Raw genomic sequence first — 23,100 nt, forward strand, 5'->3', positions numbered from 1 at the left:
CTCCCCTCACGCTCCCCGCGCGCCTGCGCGTGCCCGCCGCGAGCGCTTCTGGGAGCGCGCGAGCCCTTCCCGGGCACCGCCCGGGCCCTTCCGGGAACAACTCCGGGAATAACACCGGGAATAACACCGGGAATAACACCGGGAATAACAACACCGGGAGCAGCACCGGGAGCGGGGGGCTCCGGCCATGCGCTACAACGAGCGCGAGCTGCTGTCGCTGGCCCGGCAGCCCGCGGAGAAGGCGGCCGAGATCCGCATGAGCGTGCCCAAGAAAGGCAGCGGTGAGCGGGGACGGGCCATTCCAGCCGGGAATCGATCCCAGCCGGGAGAGGCACCGGGAGAACGGGGCGGTGCCGTGGATGCCGGGGGATCCGGGCTGGAGCAGGGCGGGACTGGGAGAACTGGGATGGGAAGTGGGGGATAGGACTGGCTGTGTTGGGAATGGACTGGGAGAACTGGGAGTACTGGGAAGGGGGGATAGGACTGGCTGTGTTGGGAATGGACTGGGAGAACTGGGAGTACTGGGAAGGGGGGATAGGACTGGCTATGTTGGGAATGGACTGGGAGAACTGGGATGGGAAGGGGGGGGATAGGAGTGGCTGTGTTGGGAATGGACTGGGAGTGCTGGGAGTGGGATCAGGGCGGGACTGGGAGTGCTGGGAGTACTGGGAGGGGGAGTTAGGATTACCGGCGTTGGGTGGGCAGGACTGGGGAATTGTGACTGGGAAGGTGGGGATATGGGCAGGGCAGGACTGGGAGAGCTGGGAGAGGGGATGGGACTGGCTGTGTTGGGTGGACAGGACTGGGAACGGACTGGGAGGACTGGGGAGCACTGGGTGGGGAGAGGGGTAGGACTGGCAGTGTTGTATGGGCAGCACTGGGGAGACTGGGGAATTAGGGCTGGGAAACTGGGGGTAGGACATGGGAAGGACTGGGAGCACTGGGTGGATGGGTACTGGGAGAACTGGGAGTCCTGGAGGGGCAGGAGTGGGGATACTGGGGAATCAGGACTGGGAGAACTGGCAGGACTGGGGGTACTGGGGGTTCCCCAGCTGGAGCTGTGGGGGACAGGGCTGGACTGGAGGAGGGGCACTGGGAGAACTGGGTGCCCTGGGGGTGCAGGACTGGAGGTACTGGATAATCAGGACAGCACTCGGAGTACTGGGCGAGGAGGGACTGGGGAAACTGGGGGTGCTGGAGAATCCAGGCTGGGAAAGGGGTGAAGGTCTGGGAGAACTGGGCAGGAACTGGGGGGTCAGGACTGGCTGTACTGGGTGGGCAGCACTGGGGCTTACTGGGAGGGCTGGGGGGTCGGACTGGGGAGCACAGGTGTGGGATCCAGGGTGGGACTGGGGGGAGGTTCTTGGAGCTCTCCCAGGCCGGGTCAGTGGGCTCTGCCTGCCCCGGAGCCACTGGAGAAGCTGCTCATGGCTTTGTCACCCCGAGGCTGCTTTTTGGAGGAGCAGCTTCCCTCTGTCCCCCTCCCTGTCCCAGCTGCCTCAGCGCTTCCTTTCTCATTATTTTTATTTTATATTTTTATTTTATTTTCATTTTTATTTTTTATATAATTTTAATTTAATTTTATTTTTATTTCTGTTTTTATTTTTATTTCTATTTTTATTTATAATATTTGCTTTTTATTTATAATATTTGTTTTTATTTTATTTTTTTATTTCATTCTAACTTTCTATTTTATTTTTTTTATTTTGGTATTATTTTTATTTTTATCTTTATTTTAATTTTAACTTTATTTTATTTCCTATGTTATTTGTATTTTGGCTTTATTTTTATCTTTATTTTAACTTTTCATTTTATTTTTATTTTTATTTCTTTTCATTTTAATATCTGTCTTTATTTTTTATTTTATTTTTATTTGTTTCTATTTTAATCTTTGTTTTCATTTTTATTTTATTTGTTTTTATTTTAATCTTTGTTTTCATTTTTTAATTTTTATTTTTAAATTTTTTTATTTTAATCTTTGTTTTCATTTTTTAATTTTAAAATTTTTTATTTTAATCTTTGTTTTCATTTTACTTTTATTTCTATTTCCCATTTTTTGTTTTATACTTATTTTAGTTTCATTTTACTTTTATTTCTATTTTTATTTCATTTTACTTTCATTTCTATTTTTGTTTCATTTTACTTTTATTTCTATTTTTTTATATTTCTATTCTAAATATTTCTATTTCTATTTATTTTATTTTTATTTTATGTTAATGGAACCGCCCTTGCAGTGCTGAAGAAGCGCCTGGTGAAGCTCGTGGTGAATTTTCTCTTCTACTTCAGGACAGACGAGGCCGAGGTGTGGAATGTGCTCCTGGGTGGGCTTTGATTCCCTCCCTCTTCCTTCTTTTTCCCCGTGGATTGATTGTGGGGACTGGGAAAGCTCTGTCCCCTTTTCCTGGGCACAGCAGGGCTCCAGGACAGCAGGAGAGGGATGGGCACAGGACACAGGGAATGGCTTCCCAGTGCCACAGGGCAGCTTGGATGGGATATCGGGCAGGAATTCCTGGCTCTGAGGGCGGGGAGGAGCTGGGATGGAATTCCCAGAGCAGCTGTGGCTGCCCCATCCCTGGAAGTGCCCAGGGGATCAGAGGAGCACCCCGGGATGGTGGGAGCTGTCCCTGCCTGTGGCAGGGTGGCCCTGGATGGGCTTTGAGGTCCTTCCAGCCCAAACATTCCATGGAATGCGCAGCAAAGGAGGATTTCAGGCCCTTCCCCGCTGCCTGATTGGGGTCTCTCCCAGTGGGTTGCTCTCGCTCCAGGCCGTGTCCCCTTGCTCAGGGCTGAGGTAGTTCCTGGTGTCTGAGTGTCCCTGGAGCTGTTCCAGCTCCCCACACTCTCCCGCTGCCAGGCAGGGACAGCCCCGACACAGCAGGGCTTGTTTTGTGTCTCCCAGGGAATATTCCAGGGAAGCAGCAGTTCTGTGCTGTCTTCAGGCCACAGTGAAGGCCGGGGGCAGAGTGATTAACACCTCATTAACATCCGCGGAGTGCTGCAGGTCAGACTGGCACTGGAGGCACAGAAAGGTGATTAAAGAGGGGTGGAACCCCGCGGTGAGAGTGAATTATTGCAGAGGAGCACCGGGGTGTCAGACTTGCATGAAAGGCTCCAGGGAAGCGCTGTGGGTTCGGTGCTGGGGGCACTGTGGGTTAAACCCCTCTCTCCGTGTGTTTTCCAGCCCATTGGAGCTCTGCTGCTGGAGCACTGCAGGATCACCAAGGAGGAGGAGAACGTCTTCTCCATCAGTGAGTGCTGCCTGGGCATCGTCCCTGGGCCTTTCCCCCCGGGGGCAGAGTGAAAGGAGATGTTTTGCTGCTCAGTTCCTGCTGCTCTGGTGACAGTGGGGTCAGCCCAGCCCTGCCCCTCCTGGCTGGGTCAGTGCTCCTCAGAGGATTTTTGGTCTCTCCTCCCAGGGAACAAGGGACAGGACGAGAGGGAACAGCCTCAGGTTGTGCCAGGGGAGGTTTAGGTTGAACATCAGGGACAGTTTCTTCATGGGAAGGGTGTTCAGGCTGCCCAGGGCAGTGGTGGATCCACCATCCCTGGAAATACCCAAAAAAACCGTGTGGATGTGGCACTTGAGGACAGGGTTTACTGGTGACTGTGGTGGTGGTGCTGAGCTGATGGTTGGGCTTGACAATCCTAAAGATCTTTCCCAGCCTCAACAATTCCACGGCTCTGTCCCTCAGCTGCCAGCTCTTCCTGCCTGTGCCACGTCCCATCCCGAGCACGGGGCCACTCCAGGGTGTGGGGTTTGCTCAGCTGCACGTGCAGAGCAGCCAGAAATCCCTCCTGGGGGGGGTTTATTGACAGATCTCTGCTGTGCTGCTGCATTTTATCCACCCCCCCCTCTCAGCGGGCTCAGATAAAGCCTCGGTGGGGCTGAACCAGCCCCTCCTCCCGCCGTGCTCCGTGTCCTTGTGGCGATACCGCGGCTCCAGCTGGATCCGTGTCCCCCGGGAGAGCCTTTCATCCCACACGTGCTGACAACAACAGGATGTTCCTCCAAGGCCATCCCTGTATCTTTTGGCCTGGCTGCAGGGGCACAGCTGTGTCTCCTCCCTGCTGCTGTCCCTGCCTCCAAAGGGCCCTCCAAAACGGCCCCAGCGCTCCAGGCTCGCCGGGTTTCGGGGTCTGGGGCTGTGTGAGGATTCCTGAGGGAAGTGTGGGCTGCTGTGGGGCTGGGGCTGTGCCACACTTGGTGCAGCCTGACCCACTCACTTGGCAGCAGCAGCTCAGCCCCCCCAGGGGTCTGTGCAGAGCAGAGCTCTGGGCTCAGGAATCTCTGACATCCCCAGTTCTGTCCCATGTGGAGCCGGAGCTGCGCTGGGATTTGCACGGCACTGCATTCCCAAAAGCCTCCAGCCAGGGCAGCTCGGGGCCCTCTCCCAGTGCAGTTCCACTCCTTAGTGGCTGCTCTGTGCCTGCATCCCAGGCCCTTCCTCAGGGCTGGCTTTCCCTTCGATTTGAATCCCTGGAGGCTTCCCCAGGAGCCTTCAGGGAGTTCCAGGCCCAGGTCTGGTCCAGTTCAGTTGCTCTCACGTTGGGAAGTTGCTCTTCCCAAGGTCTTTGGCTGCTGGAAGCTGACAAATGGCCTGGGCAGCTGGTCCAGGGCACCCAGAGCAGGGAGGGGACAGGAGAGGGGCCAAGGCCGGGATTGTGGCCTGGCAGGGGAGCATGGGCAGCTCTGCCAGGACCTGCCCTGAGCCCTTTCCTTGTTCCTGGCAGGTTTCATCGAGGAGCCAGAGAGGAAATACTGCTTCGAGTGTGCCAGTGAGGAGCAGTGTCAGGAGTGGGTCGAGGCCCTCAAACGAGCCAGGTGGGAAGAGCCGTGGGAGGGAGCTCTGGGATCAGCCTGGGGGGAACCCGGGAGCACAGGGGTTGTCTCCTCCCAAACCAGCTCCCCCCTCCCCCAGCCCTAAATGGCATCTGCAACTTGCCCACGTCCTCCTGTGCTCAGCAGGGTCTGGTCCTGTCTTGCAGCTACGAATTCCTGAGGAGGAGCTTGATTTTCTACCGGAATGAGATCCAGAAGATGACAGGGAAGGTGAGTGAGGCCCTCGGGGTCAGGTGGTGACTGATGGGTGTGGGCAGGAGCTGGGGATTGGTCCTGCACAGGCTGTTTGATCTGGAGGGAGATCCCAGATTCCATAGGGAGCCGTGGGCTCCACAGGCACACCAGAGCACCCTCCTGTGCTCACTCTGACCCTGGGATACACACATCCGTGCTGGAGTGGGCCAAGGATTGGAGCTGGACAGGCCTGGCTGGGCTCCCAGCAGGTCTCTGGAGGAGTTCAGCACCAGCCCTGGCCAGATCTGTGGGTGCAGATGCTGCTCTCACCCTGCCAGGCCCCTCAGAGCATCCCCAGGGGCAGGGGTGGCTCTGAGCCCCTGTGCCCACAGCCCCTGCTCACCTGCTGTGTCCTGGGTCCTCCCCTTCCTGCCCCCCTCACTGGTGCCTCGCTGTGCTCTCCTGCAGGACCCCCTGGAGCAGTATGGGATCTCGGAGGAAGCCCGTTTCCAGCTGGGAACACACCAGCAGGAATTCCCTCACCTGGGCTGAGCTGGCTCCTGAGTCCTGAGCAGGCTCCCCAGGGCCACCCCAACCCCTGGGAAGGACAGCAGAGCCCCACAGTGACCAAGGGACTCTTTTATTTATTACCCAAATCGGTTTTTATTCCTTTTTTTTTTTTTTTTTTTTAAAAAAAGGGAATTCCTTGTACATTCCCTCTTCCCCAGCTGTGGAGGCTCCCTTGTGGTGGGAGCAGAACCCCCTGGGATGAGCAGAGGCAGGGGCTGCCAGAGCTCCCAGCACCTGCTGTCCTCCAGGGCCTGGGGCTGCTGGAGCTCCAGCCCTTCTCCTCCTCCTCCTCCCTGTCCCTCTCCTGAAGGAGCTGCTCGGCTTTCCTGCCTCAGGATCTCCCCTCAATCTCCAAGGAGCCCTTGGGGCTGGGAGAGGGTGCTGTGATCACATCTGTGCTCCAGGGTTAACCCCCTGCTGTCCTGGTGCTGGGCCATCAGGCTGATGGCTGAGCCGGTGAGCAGGGAGGGCTGGGAATGCTCCCAGTCACACTGGGAATGCTCCCACTGACACTGGGAATGCTCCCAATGACACTGGGAATGCTCAGCCTCTGGCTCTTGCCCTTGGGGGTTTCCCTTCCCCTTCCCTGGGCAGGTGTTGTGATTCCTGGGGGCTGGAGGGGTCCCCACAGTGCAGCCCATCTGAGGGGACAAAGGGAACAGTCGGGAACAGAGACAGGGAGGGATCCCTGGGGGCTCCTGCCCCTCTGCAGAGCTGTGGACTGAGCTCTGATCCAGCTTCCCAGGGAGGAGAGGCAGATGGAGAGGTTGGCAAAGGCAGGAGCTGCTCCCTCTGGCTGGAGGTTCGGGCTGCAGGGTGTGAGTTCAGATGGGCATTAACCCTCCAGCCCCTGAGCCACGGCTGCAGCTTCTCCCCTCCTTTGGGAATATCCAAAGGGGCAGACCAAAAACTGTGCCAGGGTCACTGCCAGGGATCCAGGGCTGCCAGGGATCCAGGGCTGCCAGGGATCCAGGGCTGCCAGGGATCCAGGGAACCAGGGCTGTCAGGGATCCAGGGAACCAGGGCTGCCTCCCTGGGGCTCCTGGAAGGGTTAAGGAACAACATCCCCACCCCACCAGCCGTGGCTGCAGGAAGGAAAACTGCCCAGAGATGAGGGAGGAAAGGAGGGAGGGAGGACATTCCCCACACCCAGGGCTGCAGGACACCCCCATTCCTCACTGCCACAGCAGCTCCCCTGGAAGCAGCCCGGGAAAAGCCCCAGGAAAAGCCCCTGGAGGGTCCCAGGTGACACAGCCAGGGTTGGTGGCAGAAGGAACAGGGTGGGGGCCCGAGCTTTGGGGGCTGCAGCTCTGGGTGCTGTTCCCCTCCAGGGTGGGTGGAGCAGCCTCTGAGCTGGGCTTGAAGGGAAGTTTTGGGTCTCTTCCCTCCTTGGCTGGGAATAAATGCCCGAAGGAAGAGCTTTAGTGGCCTGGCCTTCCCTCTTTGCCCCTCCCTGCTGGGTGCCAGCACAGTGACAGCTGTCACCCAGGCTTTCTTTTCAATCTCAAAGCCAAGGTTTTTCCCTTTTCCCTGCCCCAGATCCTCCCTTTCCCTTGAATCATTCCAAGTGCTCCAAAACCTCACCGAAATGAGCTGGGGGCAGCTGCCCTGCAGGAGGAGCCAGGACAGGGAGTGGGATCCAGGGGGAATGTGCAGGCAGATGGCAGCTCCAGGGGGAGCAGCAAGGAGGGATTAAAGGCAGGAACCCACAGGAGCTTCTGCTGGAGGGAATTGGTGTCCTCAGATGGCTTTGAAGTGCATTTTAATCCTCACCAGCTCTGCTTTCCCTCAGGGCAGGGGCACCCCTGACCTGGAGAGGGGACAGGGCAGCTTTTACTGTGAAAAGAGACTGGTCTGGTCACTGGGGGGAGGATGGAAAGGCAGATTCCAGGTTGGCAGTGGGATAATGAGCTGGGATGAGAGCATGGGCTCCCCCACAGCTCCATCCCACAGCCCCTGCCCTGCAGCTCCAGGGGCAGGACAGCCCCATCCAGGCTCAGCTCGGCACTGCTGGATCCTTCCAGGTGTAGTTTGATCCAAACCTCGGGAATTCTGCCGGGCTTGGAGCATTCCCTGCACACAGTCCCGTGTCCTGGTGCCGGAGCAGGACCCCCCTGCCACACCTGGGCACCTTCCCCGCTGTCACCCTGCACAAAAAGGGCATTTTGGTTGCTGTTCTGGGCCACGAGAGCAAACCCCAGCCCTCGTCCAGGAGGCACCAGTGACATTTCTTAATGAATGTAAAACAAATGCTGTGAATGAAGAGTTCCAGGAGCTCAGATCCACTCCGGAGCAGGGCTGGGACAGGGGGTGGGGTTCAGCACTGAGGGGAGATGGGAACTTGTAGACGCTTCAAAATCCGCATCAGCTGCTGGTGATTTATAGACAATTGTTCATTTTTTTCACACTCTGAGTTTTGTATTTCAGTCAGAGCTGGGTCCAGGCTCCCCCAGAGCCCTTTCTCTGTTGTGCATTGCCAATAAATCCTGTTTTAATCTGTGTGGGGCTCAGAGCTGTTCTGAGAAGGGAGGGGTGGTTGCAGGGCTCTCACCTGAGCACCAGCAGCTCCAGGGGCTCTCCAGGTGGGCTCCTCCCCCTGGAGCAGGAGCAGGGATGGGGGGAAGGTGCCTCCCCAGGAGCCAGCTGGGGGTGATGGCTCCACGGTGGGATTTGGAGAGGATTCTCCCTGGAACAGTTTGGGTTGGAAGGGACCCCTAAAGGTCAGCTGATGGTTGGTGGTGGAGCCAGGGGGCAGCTCCGGTGCCAAACCTGTTTGGGATGAGCTGGGTCAGGCCCAGCAGAGCCAGGAGCTAGGAAGGGCTGAGGGAACCCAGGGCTGGTCCTTGGTTTAAGAATCCTGCAGTGAATCATTCCCCTTGGGATAACTGGCCCCAATTCCAGGCCCCTGTGACCCAGTGAAGCTCCACAAGCTCTCGGTGTATTAAAATACAGACACTTTAATATAAAGACAAAACTTCAAAGCATCGTTTCAATTACAAATCAAGGGGAGAGACACCAGAAATTAAGTGGAGGGAGGGGGGAGCAAAAACTAACTCTTACATTGTGGAGAATTAGAAAGGCAGGGTGGAAATATATATATTATACATACATATATACACACCAGAATTCACACTATTTCTATGGAGGAATGAAAGGAATGACAGGACAACTTACCAGTATAAAATAAAATAAAATTTTAAAAAAAAAAAAGCAACCAAAAAAATTAAAGAAAAAGATAAATTAGGGGAAGTTTGAATTTTAAATAATTCAGTTTAATAGGCTAAATTATATAAACTAATTCCTATTCACTAGGAAACATCCCATATCACTGTCCTAAGAAAATGGGTTTTTCAAAAAAAATCCACTGGAAAATGGATTTTTTTATTAGTAGTTAAAAGTTTACTAATCAATTCCTGAGCAACAGCAACCTCATCCTCTACTGCTTTCCCCATCCAAGTCCCACTCAGCGAGGGCAGGCTCTCACTCCTAAAAACTTTGAGTGGAACAGAGACCTAAAGAGTTGGGTTTTAATTGGAAAAAAATCCATCACTTCAAAGATTAATAGGTTAAAAAAGCCAAGCAGGATGGGCCAACCCATTCCACCTGTTCCTCAATAACTCCAGAGACGAGACCTTTAAAACAAAACAAAACAAAAACCACCATTTGACTGCACCAGAAAAGCAAGCAGAGATGTACCTTGAGAAAACCTGGGAACTTCAGGGTCAGCATCTTCCAACCTGGAATTATTTCAGGGCGTGGTTTTTGTCTTTACACCATAAGAAAAACTTGGGAGCCTCTTCAGGAAGGTCCCAAACAGCAAAAGTACTGCAGAAATATCTCCCAGGGTTGGGTTTTTTTTTTTTTGTCTTGGGTTTAAACCCTGAAGTTCTCAAAACCAGCATCTTTTAATGCAATATTCAGTCTAAAATAGATATTTATATATTTATAATGCATAAGGATAAATAAAATATGGCACAGCAACATTTTGAAAACTGGTTCTGCAGCTTTTGGTGAAAACCTGATCCACAAACTACGGAAATGGAGCACAAAAACAAACAAAAAAAACAACAAAGGAAGGAAAAAAAACCCTCTTTAAAACCAGTAAAACTTGGAATCCTCGTTCTGTGCTCCCAAAACCCCCATTCCTGGGAGTTTTCCCTCAGTGCTGCAGAGATAGTTCACAAAAACACTGTCTGGTTTCTGCTCCCCTGAATGATTTCCCAACATTGAGGGGTCACAGCCTTGTCCAACATCCCCCCCTGCTCCAGAGAGACACCAGAAGCTCCCAACCCTGACTCCTCTCCCTGCTTCTGGCTCAGGCAAAAACAACAAGAAAAGCAAGGTTTTCCCCCACAGCCACTCGTGGGAGTTGGGAGAACTCCAAGGTGGAGCCATCCAAGGGACAATAACGGGGACAATCCCCGGGGTGAAGGGTGGATTTCAGCACCAGAAGTCAACAGGTCCTGCAGGACGTGCCCAACCAAAGCCACCCCGGCATCAGCACCAGCACAGACCACCCAATCCCGAGGAATTCCACGAGCAGCACCCACTGGGTCCACGGGGACAGTGCCCCCTGTGCCCAGGGCTCAGCACCAGCTCCAGGCCCAGCCAGGAGGGGAAGGAAGGGCCAGGATGGGAATCACCAGCAGCAGGTTGAGAACAAACCCCCAGCACTGGGAATGTCCTCCTCCAGCCATCAGCAGGACAGGGAAGCAGGAGCATCCCAAGGGCACAGATCCCACAGATCCCACAGTGCCAAGGGTGGGCCCAGGGGAGCTGGAAGCACTTGCTGGCCCTCAGAGTGTGTCCCCCACCTGATCCTGGACTCTCCTGTCACACAATCCCTCGGCTTCTCCTCTGCCTGGACTCTCTTCCATGTGGATAAACAACAGGAGGGGGGAGCAGATGCTGCTTTCCAAAGACACAATCCCAGCAGGAACCAAACCAGCCTGGATGCCACCTGTCCATGGCTCGTTATTCCACGGCAAAGGAAAATTCCACCTTCTCCTGGCAGGGCCAGCCCAGCAGGGCAGGGAGATCCAGGCTCCTCCAAGGGAAGGCTGGGGTGGGATGGGATGGGATGGGATGGGATGGGATGGGATGGGATGGGATGGGATGGGATGGAACACACGCTGTGGTGTGGGGGGTTCTGCAGGAACGGGGGGGCAGGGCTGGCTCACAACTCCTCCCACCCACCTTCCAAGTCCAGGAGACCATCCCAGACAAGGATCACAGAGATCACAGGATAGGCCAGGCTGGAAACACCTCTAAAGGTCATCCAGTCCAACCCCAAGAGGAGGAGGTTGAAGAACTGTCCCCAGCACGCCCCTCAGAAGGAAACAGGGACACCCCCTCACAGCCAGCCCTGCCCAGGCCCAGCAGCTCTGGGTTGCAGATGTTTCCAGAGGTGATGGGAGAGCTGATCAAGCTGGAAACCTTCGTACTGCCAGGTCCCAACTGCACAGGTCACCTCCTCAAGGACTGACTGAAGAGACTCAGCACCTGAGCCAGAGCTGGGAGAGCTTCAGGCTGAGGAGCAGCAAGTCCTGGGGGTTCAAAAAGGGATGACCAAGTGATGCAACCTTCCTGCCTGGGGGGCTTCAGCCACTGGGGATCCCAGAGTCAGACCCTACCAGCTCTCCTCCACCCCCCTGGCAGGGGGGGATCCAGCTCCCCACCCCAGGCTGAGCCCAAACCCCAGCCCAGAGCAGGGGCAGCACAAAGCAGGCCCTGAAAGATGAGGTGCTGTCACCACCAGGAAGGAAGGAAACGAGATGGAAGCACAAGAAAGTCCTTCTGGTCTGCCTGCTCAGGGAGACACGAGTTCCTGCTGATGGGAGGAACCAGCTGGAGGTGATGCCCAGCCCCAAATGTCCTGTACAGGGAGGATGTGCTGCCCTCCCTGCTGCTCCCCCTTCTCCTCTCTCCCGCTGCATCCATCACACTGAGAGGTGAAGGTGTTCCCAGCACTGCCTGTCCAGGCTGATCCATGCTTTTCCTAAACGAAACAGCCCCCTGTGCAGCACCAGGTGATGGTGGGACAGCTCAACATCCCCGTTATCCCACACACCAGCTCAGCTCCGGCACCACAAAGCTCTCCATCCTCCAGCAGTGCTTCCCCACTCTCCCCCTCAGCATCCCAGGGTGCCTCCACACCCCTGGACAGTGCAAGAGTGACTGATCTGCAGCAAATCCCCAGCCCAGGTGCCTCTGGAGCCCTCCCAGGGGACTGGGCCTGGCGAGCCAGAGGAAGCAAATCCCCAAAAAAACCAAAGAGCTTGTTCCTGGAGGCTGACACTGAGCAGCAGGGACAGGTTTCCCTCAGCCCAACACTCAGGAAGTTCCATTTTCTTTTCCTTTTTCTTTTTTGGCAAGAAGATGCATTTCAGCTTCCTGACTGGTGTGGAGGAGAGGGGACCTGTGTGACAGCCACGGCTGGGCCCAGCACAGGCAGGATGTGGGAACACAGAAGGAATTCTCTCTTTTTCTTTTTCTTTTTTTGGCTTTGATCACTCCAAAGTATCTTCAGTTATCACAAACAGGTCTCAGGCTCTGGCTGGGTGCTCAGACAGAGGGGTCAGGGGGTCGTGGGCCTGGAGCCACGTGGATGAGATCCCAGCTCGAAGCTCTTCCCAGTTTGCAGACAGAGGAACAAGTTGGCCAGGGCTTGGGTTTGCTGATCCCTGGGGGTCACTTCCAACCCAGGATTCCAGGGTGCTGAGTGGAACTTGCAAAGCCAGAGAAGAGCAGGGAAGGGGAAGACAAAGCCAGGAATCTCTTGGCCACATCATCTCCCAGCTCACCCAGCACTGACACATCCCAACCTGCACTCCTGGCTCCCCCCCCAGCTCTGCTCTGGCAGGCACCACGTTCCCAGGCCCCCTCTGGGAGCACATCCCAGGGATCAGGACCGGGTCCATGGCACAGGGAAGGTGCCAGGAGTGGGGGAAGACACTGGTGAAGCCAGAGCAGCTCCAGATTCCAGGGGGGTGCCAGGATGGAAGCAGCACTGCAGTGGCAGCAGTGGCAGGTGCAGAGGTAGTGAGGGCTGAGGCTCAGCCAGACTGGATCCCCTTCCAGCACATCCCAACATCCCTGGGGCAGCTCTGATTTCCTTGGGCCTCCCTGGATGACTCTGGAGATCACAAACTTCAGGGCCCTGGGGGGCTGGCTCAGTAACAGCCCTGTGCTGTTATCCAGGGGCTGTGCTGCCCATTCCAGCAGGGAAGCTGCTGATCCACAGCCCCAGGGGACACCGGGGGACAGGGGAAACCCTTCCTGCAGCACCCACTGGACAGCAGAGGGCAAACTGCTCTCCCAGGGTCATGGAATCATGGAATCACTGAGGCTGGAAAAGAGCTCTGAGATCCCAGAGTGCAGCTGTGAAGAGCCACCAGTGCCTGCCCTGCTCCTGGAACGCTGCGAACGCCAGGACAAGGAGGGCCATTCCCACCACAAGGATCTGTCCATCCTCAGCATCCAAGGAGTGCCAGCAGTGCTGGAAAGCAGGGGGGGTTCCACAGGGTGATGAAAAGCTTCTCCTTGTCTTTGCTCTTCTCTCACGGAAGGTACCAAGGATGGGGGGAGTGTCACTAATTGAGGTCTCTGCCCTTCCACTAATCACTCATTAAAGCCTCCAGAGGCCCCAGCACCCTGCCCTGGGCTGGCAAAGAAGCTGGAGCTGCCCAGCTCCCAGCTGCAAAACATCTGGGTGACACTGTCCTCCTGGATTCCAGGACACTGTGTTTGGCTTCCACCAGAAGCTACTGGATGTTCCTCCCTCTCCCCCTCGGAGCTCTGCTGCCCTTCCCAGGCTTTCATCGTGCTGTCAGTCCCTCAGCAGGAGCACCACTGCCCAGTCCTGCCCCACCCACAGAGCAGAAAACATTCCCCAATGTCCCCAGTTCCCAGGGCTGTCACTCCCTTCCCTTCCCAGGGAATGAGGAGGCGAAGTCGGATCCCCAGTTTGCTCACAAAGGCTGCCCAGGAACCATCAACACAACTGCACTTGGCCCTAAATCTCTCCTAAAGTTGCCCTTGGAACGCAGCATTCCCAAGCCTGCTCCTGGCTCCAGGCAGCAGGAGAGCCCAGGAGGGCAGAGGGACCTCAGCTCCTCCAGGGGCAGGAGTTTTCCAGCTGCTGGTGATCCCGGGATGCTCCATGGGGTGCTCACAGCCAGAGCCTGGCTGCTGGAGGAGGGACACTCCCCAGGAGGGATTTAAGGACACAGAGCAGCCACTGCTGCCCCTCAGAGCACCAGGCCCAGCAGGGAGGTGTTTCCCAAAGCCTCAATGTGGTTTTTCCAGTCGCTCCCCTGTTCCATCTGTGGTTGCCTCTCTTGGTGCTCGGCCCAGCTCGAATCAGCCCAGCCTGATTCCTCCTGGAACTCCTCCTCTTCCTCCCCTTTGTGCACTCAAATAAATAACTTTTCACAAGTTCACCGTGCATTGCACAACCTAAAAACGAAAACCAAATACCGGAAAATGGTGAAGTTTTCCCCACATCTCCATAAAAATCGGCCTTTTGGAGGCCCTTTCTGTACACGAGTCACGACACAACCCAGTGCCCCGGCGGGCACAGCCAGGCAGAGCGGGGTGTTTTTGTGAACTACCACTCAGGACCTACTGAAAGCAGAGGAACACCACAGCAAAAATGCACTTAGTCAATAAATGCACAGGGCTAAGCCAGCTCAGAGTCAAGTATCAAAACCCTACCGGAACAAAACACTGGGAACAAAAACCAGCAAGCCAGGGGGGGATCTGCCACCTGCAGCAGGACAGGAAACAACGAGGTTCAGTCTTCCCGAGGCTGGGAAAAGGGCTGGACCCACACCAGTGATGACACGCCCTGTTCACACCCCCACGGGGAGCGACCAGACACGGCTACCAAAATTCACAGTGACCCGAGTGCCACCAGCAAATGGCCCAGAGGGGGAGTTTGAAAGGGGCAGCACTTGGAAATCTCGTGTTCCAGCCATGCCCTGGAGCTCTTGGCCACGCACACAACTCAAACCCACCCGGCTGGCAGCGCCTGGCCCGGCCCAAATCACCCCCCCAGGGAGGGGAATTCCCTCCTCTGCCGCCCACTCTGCTGCCAGCCGGGTGGATTTTGGGATATGAACAGTCAGGGGGATAAACGAGCTGCAGGCCTTCCCAAGAACTGGGTTTGGCATTGGTCACCCCTCCAAATCAGCACCAAGGGTTCAGACTAGAGGCACAGTTTCTGACGGACAAAATAGCACCGAGGAGGCTCTTTACGTCTCTGCTGGTGTGCCAGTCCTTTAGTATTCAGAGAATCCAATAATAACTTGTATTCATGAGTCTAGGTGGAATAAAATAAGTCAAAATTGTTTTTCACTTTAAAAAAAGATAAATACTTTATCTAAACTATCAACAATACAAACTGGAGCTTTAAGCGTTTCTTTTGCCTTTTTCTTTTTTTTTGCCTTTTTTTTTTCCTCTTTTTTTTTTTTTTTGTTTTTTAAACTCAGATTCACAGTAAATGTTTGCTCTGTTGTTTAGGTCTTTTTTGTGTGTGTGTGTGGTTTTTATTTTGTCCAGTAGTAAGAGAGTAGAAACCCCTGCACAGGCCAGGTGAGCACCTTTCAGTGGAAGCCGAGTGAAGTTGGTCCACGTTGTCCTTGCATAGGTCACATTGGGTTGAGGTAGAAATCCTAGTTACCTGCACAACAGGAGGAGAGGAAGAGACTCATCTAAATAAAAGACCAAAACCTGCTGGGTGTTAAGATGTGTCAAGCATTTCTACTCTGCTCCAAGGCCTCCTCAGCCAGCAGAGACGGAGCAGCTCTCAGCCCAGTCCCACTTAGATGGAAGGATGGATGATCCAAGAGACACAGGGCCCCTCAACCTGCAGCTTTTTGAGCTGACAGTGGAACTGTGATGAACTCTGGCTGACCTGGAGTGAGGGAGAAAGGATCCCCCCCGTCCCCAGCACTTCACTGTTTCTACCACACCTTAATCTGCTTTGGATTTTTTAACACCACGAGGGAGAACCTGTGAATCCCAGGCTGGTTTGGGTTGGGAGGGACCTTAAAGGTCACTCAGTTTCAACCCCCTGCTTTGGGCACCTTCCACTATCCCAACCTGGCCTTGGACACTCCCAGGGATCCAGGGGCAGCCACAGCTGCTCTGGGCACCCTGTGCCAGGGCCTGCCCACCCTCCCAGCCAGGAATTCCTTCCCAATATCCCATCTCACCCTGCCATCTGGCACAGAGTGTCCTGTCTCTCCATCCTTTGTCCCAGGTCCCTCTCCTGGAGCCCCTTTAGGCCCTGCAAGGGGCTCTCAGGTCTCCCTGGAGTTTCTCTCCTCCAGGTGAACCCCCCCCAGCTCTCCCAGCCTGGCTCCAGAGCAGAGAAGCAAAGCAGGTTATTTGAGCCCCCAGTGCCAGATGGTTCAGCAAGGTCTGGGCACAGATAATTCCCTCCACACAGGTAATTAATTCCCTCCACACAGATAATTCCCTCCACACAGACATTCCCTCCCAAACCAATGGAACTGCTCGAGTCACAGGGAGCAGGATCACCACCAATCTGCCATGCCCCATCAGTTCTGCTCCCCTGCTCCACAATCCAGTTTTGTCACCCCCCTCCTCTCCTCCATAAGCCATTTTCCTGTCCGTTATCCTGAATTTTGAGTGACCGGGACCACCCTGGCCTCACATCCAGGGGTTCCCACCACACAGAACCCCAACCCTGACCCTCCTCACCAGCCCCACCCTCACTTTTCCCCATCCTGTCTCTGCTCAGGCTCTCCCACACCACACACAGGCTCCTCAAAGCCCGTGGGGAAGGACGGAGGGAAATACTTACGTGCCTCACAAACCCCCCCCAACCCGGGGAGGCTTTGTGGTGCCTGGGGAGCAATTTGGTGAGGAAAAACGCTTTTATAACACAAGGCACAAAGAATCTCTCGGGTATATTGTAATTTTTATAAGCAGCAAAAAAAAAGAAGTGTTTTCAACCACGCTGGGAGCTTTGGGATCAACGGACACAACGACAGCACGGACCTACAAGGAAAGCACGGAGCCAACTCCAGGGCTGGTGGCCCTTGGCAAGCAAGGAGTTGTGTGACAGCAGGATGGCCCAGGTATTGTCAGCACCCACAGCCCCCCACCCTGGGGTGGCACAGTTTATTCTGGAGCTGCCCTGCAGACAAATACCTGCTTGGGGAAGAACGGACACAGCCTGTGGAACCCTCCTGTCCTCCAGCTCCTCCCTGCATGGGGCACCCTGAGCATTCCCTGAGTTCTCATCCATGGGGTGCCCTGCAAGCCCAGGGAATTTGCCCTCCAGAGCCCAAAACCCAGAGATTTGGAGCTGGGTGATTGTTTAGAGCAGCTGCTGTTGACTGGCAGCAAAACCAAGACCACCACGGGCAGGCCCCAAGCGGCACCAGCGGACAAGTGTGGGACAAAAAAAACCCACCTAAAACTCCCTAAAACCACCCTAAAAACAGACATTTCCTCCTGCCTGCTGACCCTCAGGAGTGAACACTGCCCAACAATCCTGAGCACGACCCTAAAAAGGGGCAGAGCAGCTCCCCCTGTGAGCACTCCTTGTCGAGAAATCCTGACTCCCCGAGCACGGAGCGGCCTCTGCCAGCGGGGGACCTCCTTCCCACATTTCACAGGGGTTTGGGCCACGATTTTGAGGATTCTTCCCCCATTTTTGAGCATTCTTCCCCCATTTTTGAGCATTATCCCCCCCATTTTTGAGAATTTTTCCTGTTTTAGTGAGTTTTCTCCCCATTTTAGAGGATTCTACTCCCATTTTAGGGGTTTTCTCCCCATTCTAGAGGGTCCTTTCAATTTTAGAAGTTTCTTCCTCTTTTAGAGATTTCTTATCCCATTTTAGATGTTTCTTCCCCATTTTAGATGTTTCTTCCCCATTTTAGAGGATTCTTCCCATTTTAGAGGTTTTCTCCCCATTTTAGAGGATTCTCTCCCCTTTACAGGTTTCTTCCCTTTTTAGTAGTTTCTTCCCATTTTAAGGGATTCTTCCCTCATTTTAGAGGATTTTTCCCCACCTGAGAGGTTTCTCCCCGAGTTTTAGAGGATTCTTGCCCCATTTCACAGGATTCTTCCCATTTTAGAGGTTTTCTCCCCACTTCAGAGAATCCTTTCCCCATTACAGTTTCTTCCCTTTTTATAGGGAAGAAATCTATTCTTCCCATTTTAGGGGATTCTTCCCTCATTTCAGAGGATTTTCCCCCCATTTTAGAGGATTCTTGCCCCACTTTAGAGGATTTTCCCCCATTTTAGAGGATTTTTTACCCCATTTTAGAGGTTTCTTGCCCCACTTTAAAGGACTTTTCCCCCATTTTAGAGGATTCTTGCCCCACTTTAGAGGATTTTCCCCCATTTTAGAGGATTCTTGCCCCACTTTAGAGGACTTTCTCCCCCATTTTAGAGGATTCTCACCCCATTTCACAGGATTCTTCCTGTTTTCGAGGTTTTCTCCTCTTTAGAGAACCCTTTCCCTTTAACGACTCTTCCTCCCATTTTAAGAGATCCCTTCCTCACTTCAGAAGATTTCCCCCCCGTTTTAAAACATTCTTGCCCCACTTTAGAGGATTTTTCCCCCATTTTAGAGCATCCTTGTCCCGCTTTCAAGTATTTCCCCATTTTAGAGGATTCTTGCCCCACTTCAGAGGATTTTTCCCCCATTTTAGAGCATCCTTGCCCCACTTTCAAGTATATCCCCGTTTTAGAGCATCCTTGTCCCGCTTTCAAGTATTCCCCCCCTGTTTCAGAGGGTTCTTCCCCCATTTCAGAGGTTTGTCCCCCCCACCCCTCCCACTCTCTCTGTGCCCAAACCGAGCCCTCCTGACCCTGGGGTGTCCCCCGGGGGTTCTGTGCCAGCCTTACCTTGCAGAGCCAGCCCCGCCGGCTCAGGCCGGGCGCCCTTAGCGCGGTTTAACCCCCGGCAGGTGCGAGGCCAGCGGGGGCTGCACGCCCAGGGTGACCCACATGGCGCCGGCACCGGTGGGCGGCGGGGCCAGCGCCGCGCGCGGCACGGCCGGGTGGTGCACGGTGAAGGAGGGGCGGGAGGGTTTGTGCTGCAGGGAGGCGAGTTTGAGAGACAAAGAAGAGTTAGACTGGACAGAGGCAGCGCAGGAGGAGGAGGAGGAGGAGGAGGTGGTGGTGGAGGAGGGCAGGAATGTTTCTCCGGCCGGGAGGGACGGCAGGTTGTGCAGGAGCGCGGGCTCGGGGTTAGAAGCGAGCAGAGGAGGAGGGGGAGGCAAGGACACGTTAGGAGGGGGGTGGAAAACGGGCTGCACGGGCGCCCTGCTGAGGGGCTGAGCGGCTCTAGCCTCGCTAGATGTTACTAAATTAGAGGCAGAGGGTGGGAAGGATGAGGATGAGGTGCTGGCAACAGCCTGCAGAGGGTTTAAGCTTAGCACCGTGCTGCTAGAGACAGCACTGCTGCTGAAACTGGCTCCAAACTGATGAGAGGAGGAGGCAGAAGGCACCGCGTGGTTAAAAATACCTGCAAACAGGAGAAGAAAAACTCAGCTTCAACAAGACGGGCTTTTGTACAGTCTCAAAGTGACAAGAGAAACCAAACAAAGAAGCAAAAAAAAAAAAATAAATTAATTAAAAAAAAATAAATAAAGCAAAATTATAATGGTCCAGCCCCATACAAAAATATGCAGCGTGAGAAGGCAGCAAGCGATGGGAGATAATGGTGCAGGCCAGGAGGTACAAAAGAGTCCACTTACCTTTCCTACTGCCAACCTCTAAATGCCACGAGGGAAAATGGTCAGCCCCAAGAACTGTCAGTTCTACAGCACAGAGGCAGGGTTGGGATGAGATTACGTGGTCTTTTAGAGTTGGTTTATCTGGAGACTCAAAGTGCTGCTCTTGCCTCCCCACCCTCCTGCTCCCCCAGCTTACAGGGCAGCAGAGGGGAGCTGTCACTGCAGCCAATCTACGTGCTGAGAGAGGGGAGAGTTAGGATTTCCCGACATGGAGCCTGAGTGAGCATGGACAGGTAAGGAAAACCGCCCTGGACACTGAGAAACGGCAGGTCCAGCCTATCTCCTGGTCCTGCCAGCTTGTCCCCGGTGTGGGCCACAGAAGCCAAGCCTGTGCAGAATCCCAGAAGTGCAAGGTGCATATGGCATTGCCCTTCCTGGCCAAGAAACGCTCTTCGTGTCCATTCAAGAGCCAGAACTGCTAGGAAACTCCCAACACCATCTCCTCTGATGCTCTGCTCCTCCTGGATCACGCTAAATCCACTCCAGGCCTAATCCCAACCTCAAGTTCACAAGTCAGAGATCCTTAACTCGGTACCACGACAAGTGAAATCTGTTACCTGCAGTCAGACCTAAGTTGGTTCCAACACAGCAACATCTGAACAAGCAAACATAAGCAATCACAAAGTCTGGGTGCATTGTTTCATTAGGGTGATACAACAAGCTCATCTAGCAGACAAAGCTCATGAGACTTCACTGTGGGGAACTGAACTCATCCTAGCAAATCCGAGAGAGAGAGAGACAGAGAGAGAGGAGACCGCTTATGTGGGACACATCTGCTTCACATCCTGTAGAAATGAAAGGGTTTCACCCCTGGAGGGGCAGTGTCAGGCTTTCCTTTAGGCCCTGCCTTATACCAGAGAAAGAGTTCTGCCTACCTCCAACTGTTCCACCTGTAACCCCAGGAGAGAAGTTCCCCATAGTGTGAGAATTAGTCAGTCTGGTTGCAGCTGATGACACGTGGACCAGACTGGCAGCAGCTGGCATGGAATTAAATAAGGACTGCAATACTGAGGAGTTTGTCACCGAGTTGAGGTTTGCTTGCAGGGCCATGGGGCCGAGGGGGAACTGCGATCCAGTGGTCAGAGTGTTGAGGAAGGGGTGGTGTGTCGGGACAGAAGACGCTGGGTTGCCTGCTGAAGAAACAGCAGTGGAAAGGCTTTTCCCGTTCAGAAGGCCACCAGACGAAACAGCAGCAGAAATGAAAAGGTTGTGGCCGTTTTTGAACTCCACCTCTCGGTCCCTGCCCTTGCCGGCCTTCCCGTTGTGCTGCAGGGAGCTCTTCTCCGAGGAGCCCCCCGCGCGGCCGCTCAGCTCGCCCAGCTCTTTGCCCTTGGCCCCCGGGCGGCTCAGCTCGTCCCCCTTGGAGCCGCCCAGCCCTTCCAGCTGCCTCTTGTTCAGGAACAGGTTGGTGTCCGCCGCGGCCGCCGCGTCTTTGCCCCGCTGGAAGCCCAGGGAGCAGTTGGGAGCGGCGCCGTCCGGAGCCTTGTGCGGGAGGGCAGCGCCGTCCATGAAGCTGTGCAGGCCCAGCTCGGCAGAGAGGCCCCCGTTGTAGGCGAAGCCGTTGGAGGGGTTGGTGCCGGGGCTGAGCCCGTCCGAGCCCACGGCCAGGCCCTTCCTGGCGTGCGCCGCGGCCTTGGCGCCGTCCAGGGCCAGGCCCTCCTCGGGGGGCGGCCGGAAGGCGAACAGCGAGGTCTGGCTCAGGGCAGAGCCCGTCTGCAAGGGGCTGTCCGTGGTTTTGGTCAGGTTGACGTCAGAGATCGGGGAGAAAGTCGATTTCCATTTGCTGCTGTTCATGTTCTCGGTGCCTTGTGCTTGTTTCCGCCCGTTCAAGCTGCCGCCTGGGCCGGGGAGAAGATTTTGGGGAGGTCAAAAACCAACGTTCACTGGATTGAAGGCATTCAATGCTCAGTTTTCATTGGGAACAGGGTTTTATAAACCCACGTAATCATTGAGGCTGGAAAGACCTTTAAGATCATCGAGTCCAACTACCAGCCCAGCACCACCACCACGGTCACCACCAACCCCTGTCCCCAAGTGCCACATCCACAGCATGTCTGAACACTCCTGTGGATGGTGACTCCACCACTGCCCTGGGCAGCTGTGCCAGTGCTTTACAACCATGGAGAAACATTCCCTAATATCCAATCTAAACCTCCCCTGGCACAACTTGAGGCCGTTCCCTCTCCTCCTGTCCCTCATGCCCTGGGAGCAGAGCCCGAACCCCCCCAGCTCCCCCCTCCTGTCAGGGATTGCAGAGCCAGAAGGTCCCCCCTGAGCCTCCTTTTCTCCAGGCTGAGCCCCCCCAGCTCCCTCAGCTGCTCCTGCTGCTCCAGTCCCTTCCCAGCTCCCTTCCCTTCCCTGGGCAACACCCACATTTTTTATCTCTCAACACCCACATTTTATGAGTCTGATCCAAAGGCAGAAATAACTGTGAAGTCAGCTAAGAGCTCTTAACCTTCCCCTTACTGCTCTGAAAAAGTCTGAGAATGCTGATCTACTCTTCCCTCAGCCTTTGTCCTACAGACCCCTCCCCAAACCCTGCATCACTGAAAACAGTGGTCAGACCTTTGGTGACCTGTGACTGCAGAAAGAAGTGACCCAAAATCTCTAATTACTGGCCACCTGTCTCAGTTATAATTAAGAACTTCAGTCTGCCCAGCAGCAAAGAGAAACCTGCTGCTGACTGGCAGCTTCAGTCAGGGGCACAAACCCAGCCCCAGGTCCCACCACCATCACCACAAACAATTGACACTCCCCTCACGTACCATTTTCAACAGTCTTCTGTGGAGATTTGCTTTCCAATGATATTGTTGCAATTTTCCTCTCAATTCTAGTGGGAAAACAATAAAGGTTAAAGCATTTTATTGCAAACCTTCTGTTGCACATTTACCCTCACAAAGTAAAAAGCTATGACAGAATCTTTGCCAAGATTAATGCACGTTCAGAGGACTTCATTGCTGCGTTTCTTTCAGAATAAGAAGCAGAACCACGTTTCTGGAGTGGTTATTTGTCATTTGGGTTGGGAGGGACCTTAAAGCCCATCTCAGTGCCACCTCCTGCCATGGGCAGGGACACCTTCCACCAGCCCAGGTTGCTCCTTTGATCCAACCTGGCCTTGGACACTTCCAGGGATGGGGCAGCCACAGCTGCTCTGGGCAACCTGTGCCAGGGCCTCCCCACCCTCACAGGGAACAATTCCTTCCCAATATCCCATCTCACCCTGCCCTCTGGCAATTTAAACCCAATTTTCCAGCACCTTAAACAAGGAAAAAATTGTACCCCCAGGCAAGCAAAGGGGGTCAAGTTATTTGATTTTCAGAGCAAAACATCAATAGTTTGGGGCAGGAAATGAAGAATTTTGAACAAAGCTTCAAACTGAGAGTAAGTGGGAAACATCCTTAGAGATCACACACAACCTCAGTGCTCCTCCCAGGCAACCCAGTAAGTAAATCACAAAACCATAAAATATCCTGAGCTGGGAGGGACCCACAGGGATCATCCAGTCCAACTCCTGGCCCTGCCCAGCACACCCCAACAATCCCCCCTGTCCCTCAGAGCGTTGTCCAAACGCTCCTGGAGCTCTGGCAGCCTTGGGGCCGTGCCCACTGCCCTGGGGAGCCTGGGCAGTGCCCACCACCCTCTGGGGGAAGAACCTTTCCCTGAGATCCATCCCAGCCCCCCTGGCACAGCTCCAGCCCTTCCCTGGCTCCTGTCCCTGGTCCCAGAGCAGAGCTC

The 23,100-nt window shown here is 54.5% G+C and overlaps 2 protein-coding genes across 9 annotated transcripts in view; one reads left to right on the top strand and one right to left on the bottom strand.

Moving 5' to 3' along the window:
* Positions 1–82: 82 nt before the first annotated feature.
* On the top strand, positions 83–8,083 carry PLEKHJ1 (pleckstrin homology domain containing J1). Its single transcript, XM_050321483.1, has 6 exons — positions 83–281; positions 2,235–2,302; positions 3,182–3,248; positions 4,732–4,822; positions 4,987–5,050; positions 5,483–8,083. Exons 1-6 carry the CDS (start codon positions 188–190, stop codon positions 5,564–5,566), a joined length of 468 nt encoding a protein of 155 aa, XP_050177440.1. The 5' UTR covers positions 83–187; the 3' UTR covers positions 5,567–8,083.
* A 438-nt stretch (positions 8,084–8,521) lies between these two features.
* DOT1L (DOT1 like histone lysine methyltransferase) overlaps positions 8,522–23,100 on the bottom strand; it is a 73,999-nt gene continuing 59,420 nt past the window's right edge. For 5 of the 8 annotated variants that reach the window (XM_050321352.1, XM_050321353.1, XM_050321351.1 and 2 more), the window contains exons 26-29: positions 22,131–22,195; positions 20,241–21,203; positions 18,473–19,094; positions 8,522–15,266 (exon numbers count right to left, since the gene is read on the bottom strand). In XM_050321352.1, coding sequence (XP_050177309.1) covers positions 18,511–19,094; positions 20,241–21,203; positions 22,131–22,195 — 1,612 coding nt within the window. In that variant the 3' untranslated portion in view covers positions 8,522–15,266; positions 18,473–18,510. Of the gene's footprint in view, positions 15,267–18,472; positions 19,095–19,326; positions 21,204–22,130; positions 22,196–23,100 lie in introns of those variants that run through there. The other 3 variants (XM_050321356.1, XR_007629691.1, XR_007629690.1) reach the window with 3 other exon arrangements.

The sequence above is a fragment of the Myiozetetes cayanensis genome, unplaced genomic scaffold, assembly GCF_022539395.1.
Source record: "Myiozetetes cayanensis isolate MyiCay16 unplaced genomic scaffold, myiCay2020 scf26, whole genome shotgun sequence".
In the NCBI taxonomy this organism is placed as follows: Eukaryota; Metazoa; Chordata; class Aves; order Passeriformes; family Tyrannidae; genus Myiozetetes; species Myiozetetes cayanensis.